Source organism: Antechinus flavipes, chromosome 5 (assembly GCF_016432865.1).
Source record: "Antechinus flavipes isolate AdamAnt ecotype Samford, QLD, Australia chromosome 5, AdamAnt_v2, whole genome shotgun sequence".
In the NCBI taxonomy this organism is placed as follows: Eukaryota; Metazoa; Chordata; class Mammalia; order Dasyuromorphia; family Dasyuridae; genus Antechinus; species Antechinus flavipes.
This window is the reverse complement of record NC_067402.1, coordinates 177,495,825-177,510,264: the sequence shown is the minus strand read 5'-3', so window position 1 is coordinate 177,510,264 and position 14,440 is coordinate 177,495,825. Positions and strand designations below refer to the sequence as shown.

Below are 14,440 nucleotides of genomic sequence, written 5' to 3'. Positions count from 1 at the left end.
TAGGACAAAAATAATTTTATTGTACTGAGGTGGACACTACATTTATTAAAATGGAATGCTAATGAATTCATTCATTGGTATACAGCAATGCCAAAGGCAAGATTATTAAAATCTGAGAAGTGCACTTGTGAAATCTATCAACATTTATTTTCCCAATTATCTTTTTTTCAGGCCTTTGAAATTCCTGGTCAAATTCCATTAAAACAAAAAGAAAGAAATAATTTTAATCTATTGTGTTGCTTTAAATAAACAAGCCACCAAGTACATATTTAAAGATCTTTTCTTGTTATATTTAGACTATGGTACTGATGGGTAATTCATTTAACTACATAAGAAATTTTTGTTTTCTCTATTTGCTATATAATTAGCAAACTATAGTTTTCTATAGTAAAGCCAAGATAACAGAATGTTTAAATACATATGATAATGAATTCAATTCATCAGTGATCGTGGCAAACAGCCATCTCAGAAATCTGCAATTCTGATTTAAATGAAAATAGCTCAATAACACTATATGCTAGCTGTCTATTTTAAAAGGAGTCAATAATTTAAGTCAACCAAAACAAAACAAAATTTCTGTTATCATGATAATAATGAAATTCAACTTTTAAAACACATTCAATTTTAACTATACTTACAATGCTTTACTTTCAATACAGTATCATGTACTATAAATAATAGGTGAATTAAAGAATTTTCTTCAATTTAATGGCTTCATGAATAGCAGCAATGTAATGAACTAAATCAAAACTTTTTTTTTAAGAAAATTTTTCCTCAACAGTGCAAAAAAAAGTATAAATTCTCTGGTTAGTATTCAATCATGTTACCTTATTCAAGCTGTTAGAAATAAAAAAAAAATTTTTTTAAACATATCTAATTTTGTGCAGAATTCCATTACTTCTTTGGTTGCTGCTGTTAGTGAAAAATCAGTAAAGTGCTTGGTCCGGAATACTGCACTGTAACACTGTAACCTACCCTAATAGAGAGGAACTATCCTGGCTCTGAGGAAAAAAATCAACCTCTCCCTTCTCTGACCCTATGGAAAAGAAGCCAGGCTGCCATGACAACCTTTGTTCCAAACAGCCTTCCACCGTGCCATCCTGAAGAAATCTAGGGTTCAATACAGCTGCTGTGCCAGATGCTGATAAAATACAGACCTCTTCACTAGAAGAGAAAAGAATTTTATGTTAATTTTAACAAAGTAACTCAAAAAATTATGATTTTAAATACAAGTAAACTTTTAAGATACTAATAAATACTATATATGAAAAATATTATCATCTTATAGGATTTAAAATCTAAGGAAGAAATTTTTTTTTAACCAATCAGATGGGGGCAAGTGGAATTTTCTTTATTACCAAGAGTTATTTATCCAACAATTTATAAAAAAAATAAAGTTTTCCTTAAAACTTGATAGGACAAATTATATATTATTTTTAAATATTAGCAATAATAATTTGCATTGTGAATTTCATAATAAAACAAGTAAAATTATTAAAATAATTCAAGAAAATTTAATTAGCATAAATTCCTCCAATATTAAATTCTATTTCATTTAAACTGAATAAAAGAAATGTCAAAATTCTCTATCTGAACTATATTAAAGTATATAAATTTTACTGTTTTAAATGTATTACAAAAATAGGGATATTCTACTAATTACATATCATTTAATTTAGGAAACAAGTATAAGCATTGCAAGGAAAAATGTATTTAGGCTCAATATGAATGACAAATAAAATAAATATAAGATGACAGGTCATAAATACAATAGATATGGAAAGTTTATTTCTACTTCAACTTTCTTTATATACAAAGAAACTGAAGTCCTAGTGATTTTTCAAAGTTCACACTACCAGAAATTGACAAAGCTAGCATTCTAATACAGGTCTTCTAATTCCAAATTCAAGATTTTTTTTTCTAAAAGGTATACTATAGATGCATTCTGAAATACTATTTAAGCAAAGGTTTTCAAATGTCAGCTTTAAAATCTTTATACAAAATCTATACATCCTCAAAACTGCCCTGGCACTGTTCTGAGGAATTTCTGCATTTGACTCAAACTTTTGGCCAATTCAGAAAACAGAAGAGAAATAGCATGACATTTAGAAACTCAGGTTATGATTATGATTTACCAAATACTAGTTGATTCACTGTAGCCCACTACAGCATGACAGCCTAATGCTTTTGCATGAGATTTTATTTCTTGTCTGATTTCTGCCCACCAAGCATCTCGAGTTTCTGGTTCATCTGAAAAACAAATAATAAATCAGCTTGTAATTTGGGGGTAAATGACCTTTAAAATGGCATATTAACTGAAGTACTTAATAAGCATACTATTAAGCATAGAGAGTAGTGTCACAGAATATATTAGAAAATATTTTCATATTTAAAATCCAATGCTTTATTTTATTAGCTTGGTTAGTTTAGTTGTCACTTGTCTGAAAATAAATTAGGCCTATAAATTCTTCACTAGCATTAGGTCACCAAGTAGAAATATATCTTCTTACATACCTTAAAAGTAAAGACACAACAGGTTTCAAACTCAAAATTTAGAATCTATGTCCCAAGAGAATACCTTATGTGTCACTTTCACATTGGTCAGGATTAGCAGATCTGGAACCTTTTTCTTTTAAAGCAAAACCAATACATTTTGGGAATGAGTGTCAAGAATGTGGATTAGGAAACAGATTCTCAATAGCTAAAGTAAGAATAATATACAAAACAACCTAACAATGTCCTTCCTTTCTGGAAAAAGATTTACCAATGTTAACTGACAAGAAACCATCCTTATAAAAAGGAGTGGGACTTACAGCAGAAAGATAAGAAATAAAAAGCTTTCTAACCTAAAAATTTGTACTTTAAAAAAATCAAATTTGCAAAACAGGATATTTTAAGTATAACACAATGAACTTTATTTCTTGTTCACACTCACAAAATGTATTGAAATTATAGAATTTTGCATAATTTCAAGGCTGTACATCTTGCAAGTGATGACAAGTAAAATTGCTCAGTATCTACTTCAGTACCACACATTTATCTATATCAAGCCTTTATCTCCCTGCATTTAACTTGATATAACCAATGAGCAGTAGCTGCCAAAAATACTCCTTAATTATAGTAAAAGATGCTATGAACAAAATCAGATTAAAACAATTCTACATTTGTTTCCATATATGACTGCTTTCATGTGTGAACAATTTGGTATGGGGAAAAAAAAAATCAACTCTGTCTAGATAAGTAAATCTTTCTTTGAAGTTTTTCCATATTAAAAAGTTTTATATCAACTCAAACCAAATGTATATTTAATAGTGCTTACTGTGTGCAGAAAATGGTAGCATTTGGTCGTAACTAAAACTTAAAAAACCATATAATATACAAATTTCCATTTAGGAATAATTGTTTTCACCTAATTCTTAAAATACTTTTTCCCCCTCCAAAAATGAAAAATGTATGTTAAAATTACATTTCAATAACCAATGACAAAGAGGGAGAAGTAGCATATTATCTATGATAAAGTGAAGAAGTCAAAGCACACATACACACAAAAAAATTAATGAACTTTTTCTAGTTTACACAACAGAATGGTATGACTATTGAGGCAGGAGATAAAGGCTGAGTCACAAAATATATCAGCCAGAACTTGAATTAAATATCTAGATTTATACGATTTCCTTTGAGAGAAAAAAAAAAAAAAAAGAAATGTAGATCCCAAAGAAGTTGGAAAAGGGTCAAAAGAGGACTGAAGGAAAAAAGATGTCAAAAAAAGAAGAGGCTGAAATGTTGAAACTATCAACTATATTTTCTATTAAGAAATGTATGGGATGATTAGGTACAACACTGTACACCCATGTTACATACTGCCTGACTTACAAAATCTTATGAAATGATGAGATTTGTATATACATATACATTTATGCAATGTATAAGCAAATTTAATCAACACACTCTTATCTCTCCTAAGATTTTTTGTTCTCTCTCCTTTTCTATGATGAAGTTTTAACGTCTAAGAAAATATGATTCCGGTGTCTAATTTAATCTAACTTAAAATTCTAGGGGAAAAAAATCAGGAAGGATTATAAATGCAAAACTCTGTTTAAGCACCAGATATGACCATTAAAAACTACATGTAAATAAATTTTAAAACACTGAATCATTTTAAATGCAATAGGACTCTTATTTTTTAAATTTGGGGATAAACCTTTTATAATTCAAAGAATTACTGAAAAATTTATTTATTCAACAAATAGAGATTTCTACAGATTTGCCTAAAGTCAGGCTATTCAAAACAATACATTGTAGTTGATTTTCTTTTTCAAAAAAGATACAAACAAGATTTTTAAAAAATAAGATGTGAACTGAAAATGTTCATTTTTTTTAAAGTTCAATTTATAAACTTGAATGTTACATTTTTAAATGGCTAGTAAATCTAAATTTAAAAGTGTGTGTCATTACTTTGATATATGTACACACATAACACAGACTAGATAAACACACTTAACTTACCTTAGTATTTATCATAAAATCATCACATAATTAAACCAAACACTATGACATCGTAAGTGGTTAATAAAAAACACTGAATGCAGTGTGAATGCAGCATTCTTATTTTTCTGACAAATATAGTAACAAGCAGCCTTTATTTTGACACATGAGCCACACAATTCCACATGGGGATGCCATTGTAATATTTACAAATTTAGTAATGCTAAGGATTTACATAACAGAGGAGCTAAGAAAGCAGGATGGCATGTGTCACACTCCAAAGGGCTTCTTTAATTTTGTTTGTGGCTAAAGCAAAAGCTCAGAGAACAAAGGGGTTTGCAAAGCAGATTTAGCAGACAATAGCCAGAAACAGTGGATATTTTGGCGCATGCTCGGATCAGGTGACAGTACAGACTGAGAACTATGGCAGCTCACTGAAATGGTTACAGAAAGTAATGGCCCTAGATTCTAGGTGAAAGCAAGGCAAGCATACAGTATGTAGCACTCAATCACAGGCTTTTCTAGTATAAATAGTAGTTCTTTAGCAAAAATTATCTAAAACTTTAAGCAATAAATTAGAGAATATTAATTCTGGATCTATTATATCTGGGATATGGACATTTAAAATAGTAAATTCATTTATTTAGTATTAAAGAAAAGTTTAACTTTATTGAAAATCTACTTTATGTTTAGACTAAAGTAAACTATAAAAATATTAATTAGGTTCTGCCTGATTTACTAAAGAGTAAAGTTCAGAAAGATCTGGTATCCTAAAACTGAAAATGCTAAAGTCTTAAAAGCTAGGAGTTAAACCTGTTGTCACAGAAGATATATTCATAAACTTTTATAAACAAAAAGTTTAAGTTGAAATTTTAATAAATATAATACTCTGGAGCTACCAAATACTTGGAGCTACCAAACTTACCAAAAAAAAATATATATATATATATTATTCTAGGGATTTTCAAAGGTATAAGACAGAAATTCTTTCAACATTAATCTTCCTATCAATCATTTCTAATTTAATTTTTAAAAAATGGACAAATGCCAATACCTTTAAATAATTAAAGTTTCTTTTGCTTCCCAATTCGTGGTATTTTGTGGCTTTCTTCCATATATACTTCAAATCACCTTATGGATTCTTTTCATATCCCTTTCTGGATATTGAGACAAACCAAGCTATAATTCTCTTTATAAGATGAAACATAATTAGATAAGACAAAACTGCTACCAATGAATTCAACTTTGCTAAAGTTGAGTCTTTAGATTATAGCTATAATGGGGTTTTTATCTTGTCATTTTGGAAGAATCATCTTAAGCAATGATTTTGAAACTAATATTTTCTAGTAAGTTTATCTCTTGGCTGAGCAGTAAAGCAGTGACACTCTATTAATATACATTTATAAAATCTCTCCTTACATAGTAAGGCACCATTATCCAACATATACTAAATAGAATGTCACAGAGGTAAAGTATATTTTGGGTTACTCACTCTGCCCAAAAAAGGCTTAGAGTGTGATTTAGAGACAAAAAGGTAAACTGACCTGTTACCCTATTCAACCAGATTTGGAAAAGAGCAAGAAGATGAAAAAGATAAGATAACATATTAGGTGATGGGATAAAGTAAACATTTTAAACAGGAGCCTCTTTCTCCCTTGTTAAAAGGTAAAGTTTAAATCTGAAAGAGTAAATTCAACATAAAAGTCAGTTTAAAGGAAATGGTATAACTTGCATTAGGATTGAGGTGCCAACAGTCAACAAAGACCCAAGTTACAGGGCGAAGTCACAAGGACAGAATGGTTTAAAATGTGATAGTTTAAAAATCTTGAATAATAGCATGGCAAAATATATGTGACTGTCAAGAATACCTCTGGTACTTACTGGAGGAGGAAATACTTAGGACAGAGCTTACCTGATAATCTTATAATTTCTCTAAGGGATCACTGAATAGAATCTATATAAATAAATATAAGTAAAATACTTTTATTGTTTATGAAGAAATAGTTCATATCATATAAATAATAAATTTATCTCATTTAAAAATTCTTCTCATAGAATACATTTATCTCATTTTAACAAACACTTCCTCACATTTGAGGAAATGATTTTCCAAATATGGAAAAATCAAAATTTGTTTAACAATATGCTCTCGTTTCCCCAGTATTAAATATTACATATAGTGAAAGAATAATTGCTTCACCAATGTATTCCTAAAGAGAATTCTGAGACAACCTAATTCCATATTCATAGCTGTGTAATAATACAAATAAAGATGAATATTTTCAGCAAATGTCATTCAAAACTCCATTAAATTAAACCAAATTCAGTGCATTTGAGCTGACAAATGAATCTGTATATTCAAGGAATAAAGTTTATTTTCTTATAAATGAGCTAACATGTCTTGTTAGAATTCAGTAATTTTCTAGCTTTTGCCAATTCATATGGGAGGGGGAAAAGAAAGAGCTGATATTATTCTAGGACAGTATTTTTCAACTTAAGATAATTGATTGAAACTTTTTCTCTACTCGTCTAGAAAATTAATTAATTATATTTCAATAAGTAAAGAGGAATACTTACTGAATTAATGTGAGATTGTACCCTAAATCCTAGCATCTATACTAATATATATTTTAGGACAGATTTCAAAAATCTCTTCCTACGCACAAGAAAATCCATCTCAGCTTTTATTGAAACTAAATATTGTCGACTGCAAAAGCTAACACGTACACTATTTAAAAAATTAAAAAAAAACAATAAAACACATCTTAAAAAGGCTTGAAACTGTCAACTAGAAACAGGGGAAAGAAAATTCTAACCTTCTACTCCTCACACTCCAAAGTCTTTCCCATTTTAAAAAAGGCATTTTTAAAGTCTTATGATCATCACCATAACTTGTACTATCCCCTAAGAAAACCTGAACTAGTATATATTTTCTAATTGGCTAAAGTAACTGCAGATTAGCTCTGTGCTCTCTCTCAAAACCATGAGTGAGTTAATGTTTCTATTCACACAGAAAAACTTTTCAATAAAACATTCCAGACATCATGGAATCAAACCTATTTGACACGTAAATAAATCCTTAGAAATTCAAAGCTTCAAGATAAGTTTTTGGTTTTTTTTTAATGATTCTCTCTTAAAAAGTAACTTTCTTTGACATACATTGTGAGAAGATGAAAATCTCCTTGAAGTTAATCCGTATGTTCTATTGGATCTTTGAATATTCAAGTGCTTAACTTAAAGCTCTGCAAATAGTATATGCTTAATACTTTTTAAATATCACTGTCATGGAGACTTTTTTTTTAATGTCCCCTACACCTTAGTGACTCTTCATGGTGTCAACATCATTGTCCACTTTAAATCTTCTGTGCATAACAGAAGGCTGTCAAGAGAGCCAAAAGGTTGACCAGCTTAATTAACATCTCATGCCGACTTTCTAACAAATTTAAATCAGAACCCCAACTAAAAAATCCAATACTTCTCATTTCCATTCTTGTATATTCAATGCTACTATAATCTACCTATATCTATTTTGATAAGAAAAGCTACATTAGCAACAAAATGGAATCAATGTGAGGGGTACACAAAGCCAAAACTTCATCTCCTATCAATGTTATTTTTCCTTTTAATTCTTTCCATTCTAACACGACTACTCCTGTTGGTCAATTCTTCCTTTACCTTCTAATATAATTACCTTTTTTTAATCCGCCCCTACCCAATAGCACCTTCCTAAAAACACCAGCTGGGTAGATCAAGTCTTTCTGTTCAAATGTGTTTTTAAATGTAGCAGAAAAAGAGAAAAATGGCTAAGGGCTTCTTGAGAAGTTGTCTTATAACAAGCTAGGAATAGCCTGCTGGAATTTTAAAAAGAAAATATTACATATATAATTTTTATACCAACTTTGAGCTTCAAAGAACATGGAAGGAAGCAAAAGAAAAAAAGGTAGATAGAAAAGAAATTCTGAGCAAAGAGAATCCAGGATACTGTACCTATGGCCTGAAAGAATAGAGGGTAAGCTCTCTTCTGGCTAAAAGATAAAGATGAATAATCAAAAAATATTTGTTCTCTCAGGAAAAAAAAATGGTGAAGGAGAAGACAGAAAGCTGGTTAAAAATCAGCAGAATTTTGCTCTGGAATTTTCTTCTCAGAATAAACAAAAAGCAAAGCAGATAAAATTTCTAAGTTTTGTACTGAGAATAAGGAAAAAACTAAAAAGGGCACATAAGCAATCTCAAAACAGAGACAGAAGAGTACAAGGAGTCTCCTTAAACAAAGTAAGTTCTTATTAGGCAATATTAATAATTGAAGAATGTGTGAAGATATCAAATTTTACCTCAAAGGAGTTCTTAGTCTCAATTTATCTTCAATATACATGAAATATACATGAATATTAGTCACTGGATTAACAGGACATAATTAGCATGCTTTATTTTAATAAAAAAAACTTTTTTTTTTTTTTTTTACAAAGCTTGTTTTCTGTTTAAGGAACAAACATTGATGAATAAATGATGTGACTTCACCATAGAGTGATGGGAAAAGCCTCACGTTGATTCCCACCCAGGTTACCATTAGACATTAACTGATACCTATGACATCTGGGTTCTTCACAAACCCAAACTTCCATGGCAAATGCTATCTATCAACCTGAGATCAAACTTTTCAGTCTACTGTCTGGAATTTGTGTTATATGGGCCCTTCTTCCCTAACCAGCTTTTTTTAACCTAAACATTTATAGTATGAACTTCCAGAACCACTAATATCAGTTTTTCTCCTTTTTGCCTCCCAAATAAACCATGCTCGCTTTTAAGACCCTACTCTTGGTCATTTTAATTTCTCAAGCTGGAATGCCCTCTTTTTTCCAGCCACTAATCTAAATCCTATATTTCCTTTAAGCATCAGCTCAATCCTAACTCCTCCTTATTAGTTCACAATGGCTTTTCTCATCTCTGAATTCCTATGACATTATACATAACATGATGCTTTACAATATTCAATAAATATTTACTAATTATTCATAGTTTAGTGGATAGATAGAAGCCTGATAGAGCCAAGAAGACACCTTTAACACATATAGGTTGTGACTCTCAGCAGACAAGTTAATCTCTCAGTTCTATGGGTAATTCTCTAAGACTGAAGCTACAGAAAATGAACTCAGTAGGTTGGCAGAAGTTCCTGCCTGGCAAAGTGTTCCCCAGACCCATGAAATCACAAATGCTGTCCAAAAGAACACAAAACTAAAGCATCAATTCTCAATCAATCTCATCTAGAGTAAATGCCCTATGTAGTTTTGTTTTTTAATTTATTTCATTTCCTTAACAATACCCAGTACAATGCTGCACACCACATAATAAAAAATACTATTATAATGCTTAAGAACTGGGGATTCTGCTAATTTATATATTTTCTCCACCAATGTATATTTTAACTAATTTAATTTATTAATAACTAATTTAAATATATAGATTTAACTTCTCAACTCTTTAGAAGAGTCACTAGTTGTTATGACAAAAAACAGTCTTGTAGTCAATACTCTGATAATGAACCTATCCAATTTTATGTGATATCTTTCTAGCTTAAAGTGTTAAGACTTACTACTCTACAGGGATTGACTCCAAGAACTCAGGTCAACTACACACTATAAATAGAACTTAGTGGAGGAATGCTGCTTCTAATAGGAGGAATTTCCAAAGTATTTCACAAAACACTCTCACCAAAACTACCTCCTCAGGGAAGCAACAGAAATGCTGTCTCTCTTTAATAAATGAAAAAACCGAAGCCAACTGGTGTTAGTCATTTTTTAGCTCAATTTTATACACCAATCGTAAATCTGCTTTCCACACAGTCGGGTTTCAATATATATCTTCACTGCTGCCATTCTAAGGCCATTGCATTTTACTCCTTGCTACCTTGGTAGACTCTATGACATGGAAAAGACTGCGGGCTCAAAAATGCAATCTTCCACTCGCTCTGCACTTCCTGCTCCACTTGGGTTGATTGTCCTAATTGTTTCAAAGCTTGGGCCTTTTCTTCCACTGAAGTACTGGAAATTTCCACCTCAACCTGCATTACATATTTCTGTCAGGATCTAGAGACAGAGGTCCTCAAACTTTTTAAATAGGGGGCCAGTTCACTGTCCCTCAGACTGTTGGAGAGCCAGACTATAGTAAAAACAAAAATTTTGTTTTGTGGGCCTTTAAATAAAGAAACTTCATAGCCCTGGGTGAGGGGGATAAATGTCTTCAGCAGCCGCATCTGGCCCGCAGGCCATAGTTTGAGGACCCCTGCTCTAGACTCTGCACTTAGCTTCCTTTTTTGATTTTTTATTTTCTTTACCTCTATCCCCCACCATCTAGATTAGAAGGTCAAAGAGAAAAAAGAAGTTCAACACCACAAACAGAAGCAAGCTAAACTCCTCTGTCACATCATCTACTCTCCAGGAGGCCAGAAATCCAGAAGGAAGGCCAGGAAGAAGATATTGTGTTTCTTTTCTCTATCTCTGGGAGAAAAAGATTTCCTGCCCTTCTACCACTACCCCTTACCCCCCCACACACACACCTCCTCTTCTTGGAAAAGATCGTTTCATTCCTCCTCTTCTCCAGTTTTTTACCTCAAAATAAGAAATTTCTGTTTGCATTACAGTTTTTATAAGCTAATGAGGAAAAAGAACAAAAGAAAGCAGATTGTTTTGCATCTAATAAAAACTATACTAGTAAGAAAGTAAAGGATAATCAGGAGTTGATTTCTATAAACATTGCCATCTACATAGATGCATATCCAAGTTGATTCTAACATATTTCTTTACAAGTACTAACAAAATTTAAGGATCCTCCTTAAGATTTCCACTCTGATGTTTCGAAAATCTGTGGTTATTAATGTAGTCACATGTCATTCTTTAATATGTGAAAACTAAATTACTAAGGGATTTATTTAGGAAAGTTTTAGTAACACAATGAATTAACTCCTTTAATTGAAACTAAAATCTGTTAGCATTTATTTTCCTGATGTTTACTAACACAGCCAACTCCTGTTTATCTGCGGAAATATATGGCATACATATTCCAAAAATTTGTCACAAAGCAATGGCAAAAACATTAAAAATAAGCAAATAATTTATAAGTGTTTCTGAAATACAATTTTCCCCAGCAGATTGATCAGCATGGTTTTTATAGGATGACTATAAAAATTACTTTGTATTTTCTGAGCATATTACCAACTCAGCAGAGAGCTTTATGAAATACATATTGAAATATAGTCAAAAGACTATAGTAAAGGTTGAAATTAAAGACATCTTTTAAAATTTTCAACATTTTTACTCTTCTAATTTATATTCTATTTACTCTATCACCTATTTTTTTTGTTTTTTTTTTATTTGTCTCATACAAATTGATTACTTGATTACTGGGACAAGTGTCATTAATTTTTAATCAAAACATATATTGCTTCCTCCAATCATTGTCCTCTCAAGTTCTACAATAACAATTATGAACCCTTCAATTCCTTTAAAACTAGCAAAATAGTGTCCCTTTCTTTCTTTTATCCAAATGCTACCTACTTGTCTAAAAAATTAATAAATTACAAGAGCTAGTCACCTTTGTTCTTGCCAGATTTCTAGCTCTTTAAATTATGTATGATTCTTAGTGTCCACCAAACTCTTTCTCCCTAGTTCCTGTACTCACTGTTCTCATCATTTTCTTATACCTTTTATAATTCTCTTCTAATGTGAACCAATTTCCCAGCACATTTTCTCTTCAACCACTTCACTATGAAAGTCGTTATCCTTTCAAATAGTAACCTCAGTTTTCCCTTATATAAATGAAGTGTTGAATATGAGACCTTTAAAATCCATTCTAGATTTAAAATTATATAAATCTTTAATATAAATCAATTATTCCAAGTGAGAAAATAGAAATATTTAAGATTTAGATGTTATTTCAATGGGGAAATAATGTAATAAAATAATATGTAATTATCCGATCAATACTTTTTTCTAACATGCAGAGAACAGACTTTCATGAATGCAAACAGAAAGAAATTATGCTTCACTGTGATGCACATTTACAACCAGTACTACTCCCTAAGGGAATCTGCTTATTAAAACTTGTCCCCATTTTTCAAATGATTTTATCTTGACTGTTTTTTTCTAAGGCTCTTAATCGAAAACTACAAAACCTACAAGCTCTTAATTTACTCACTGAATATATTTCCCTTTTCCTAAAAACTTACATAAGTCATAAGATCATAACCCTTAGAGTTGACAAGGGACCTCAGATATCACCTGATTCAACACCTTCAATATTATAGAAGAAACAGAGGCCCAGAGAAAGTGGTTGACTTTTCCAAGGTCACATAGTATTTGGTAGACAATAGAGGCTGGATTTCAATATAGGAAATGATTTCAAATCCAGTGCCCTTTCCTGTATCTCATAATTGTTTTCAAAGGCCCTATAAATTATTTCAAAAGTCTCACTTTTAAGGTTGTTTTACAACATACAACAACAACAACGAAGAGTTGTCTCAAATGTAACCATAGTTTTTTTACAAAGATTATTTCCTTTGCTTCTTAAAACATGCCTATGGGACAGACAAGAAGAGCTTATATCCATTCTACAGACAAGGAAACTGAAGTTCAAAGAGACTAAGGCCTTGAGACTAGCGAAAGGTAGAATCCAGAAGGGAATTCAAGTCTTCTTTCTCCTACTTTAGTAAACGTTCTTTCCACTAAATAATACTGCTTCCTCTTATGTTTTAAAAATAACATATTCTACTTATCATTACTGAGTAAATACAGTTTTGTATTTTAAATTCCTCATGATACTTAATTCATGAGGAATTTAAATAAGTCTTTCCATTGAAACCTTAACAATTTTTTAAAATTAAAAAATGCCATCTAACAATTATGTAATTAGCTAATTTTTTATGCTAATCAAAGTGAGAGCATGCTAGCAAAAAATTCAGACAGGAAACCATTTTCCTAAAGATTTGCCAATGAATCCAGTCTAGGCTTGCAAAGATAATACCTGATTGCAATTCTCCTTACTAGACTGAATTTAGGCAAATCTGCATGATGAATAGGCAATCTGTGAGCCTACAAGTCATACATGCATTACTTACTTCAGATTTGAATCCTGGACCCCTAAGACAAAAAAAAACACTCTTCAATAATGAAAAAATTATGGGACATATTCTAATATCCTAAGTTAATTAGAATTTTTACTGATATATTTATGACATATGAAACTAAAAAACGAGAAAGGATCTTTAGGTAAAGCACTAATTGATTAAAGAATATATTACTTATAATTTTGTTACCATATCTTCTAAGGAAAAAAGATAATATAAATGTCCTATTTTAAGTATTAATGAAATATCAAATATTCAAATAATGCTACTAAGATATCAAGAACAAAAAAAAAGTCTTTTTTATTTTAAATAATATCATAATCTGAGGTTATTTTTCTTCTATTAATTTATCTGAAGGCTACAAAAAAGATTTTTGACTGTCTTCTAAAATATGTTTCTATGTAAAATTTCCTCAAAAGGAAAATGGGTCTTCCATTCACTGGGGGAGAGGGAGGAGAACACTTTAGGAAAATAGAAGGATTTAGCCCACAGTATTACTGTTCCTGATTTCTCAAACTTTCATTTACTTCCAGAAAAGCAATCAGAATTCTTATAGTGCTCAATTTTTTATGTTGCAAATAACATTTCATATAGTAAAAGCAAACTTTAAATCTATTTTATATTCTATTTTGGAATGACAAAAAGTTGGTATTTCAAATATATATCTTTAATATGTGCCTAAAATTATGTGCCTAAGCTTATAATTTTTTAAAGAATCATATATTTGATGTAGAAAACACCCCAAGTTTAATTAAATATAATTTAAGGATACTATTCTGAAAACTGCATATTTAAGAACTCAAATAGTTTAAATGCTTTTTGGTTTTTTTAGTTAAA

At 30.6% G+C, this 14,440-nt stretch overlaps 1 protein-coding gene across 23 annotated transcripts in view; it reads right to left on the bottom strand.

Moving 5' to 3' along the window:
* Positions 1-14,440, bottom strand: part of C2CD5 (C2 calcium dependent domain containing 5) — a 130,792-nt gene that overhangs the window by 57,396 nt on the left and 58,956 nt on the right. For 13 of the 23 annotated variants that reach the window (XM_051963409.1, XM_051963411.1, XM_051963415.1 and 10 more), the window contains 2 exons: positions 2,136-2,250; positions 1,069-1,164 (listed from right to left, as the gene is read on the bottom strand). In XM_051963409.1, coding sequence (XP_051819369.1) covers positions 1,069-1,164; positions 2,136-2,250 — 211 coding nt within the window. Of the gene's footprint in view, positions 1-975; positions 1,165-2,135; positions 2,251-14,440 lie in introns of all 23 variants that reach the window. The other 10 variants (XM_051963408.1, XM_051963403.1, XM_051963400.1 and 7 more) reach the window with 2 other exon arrangements.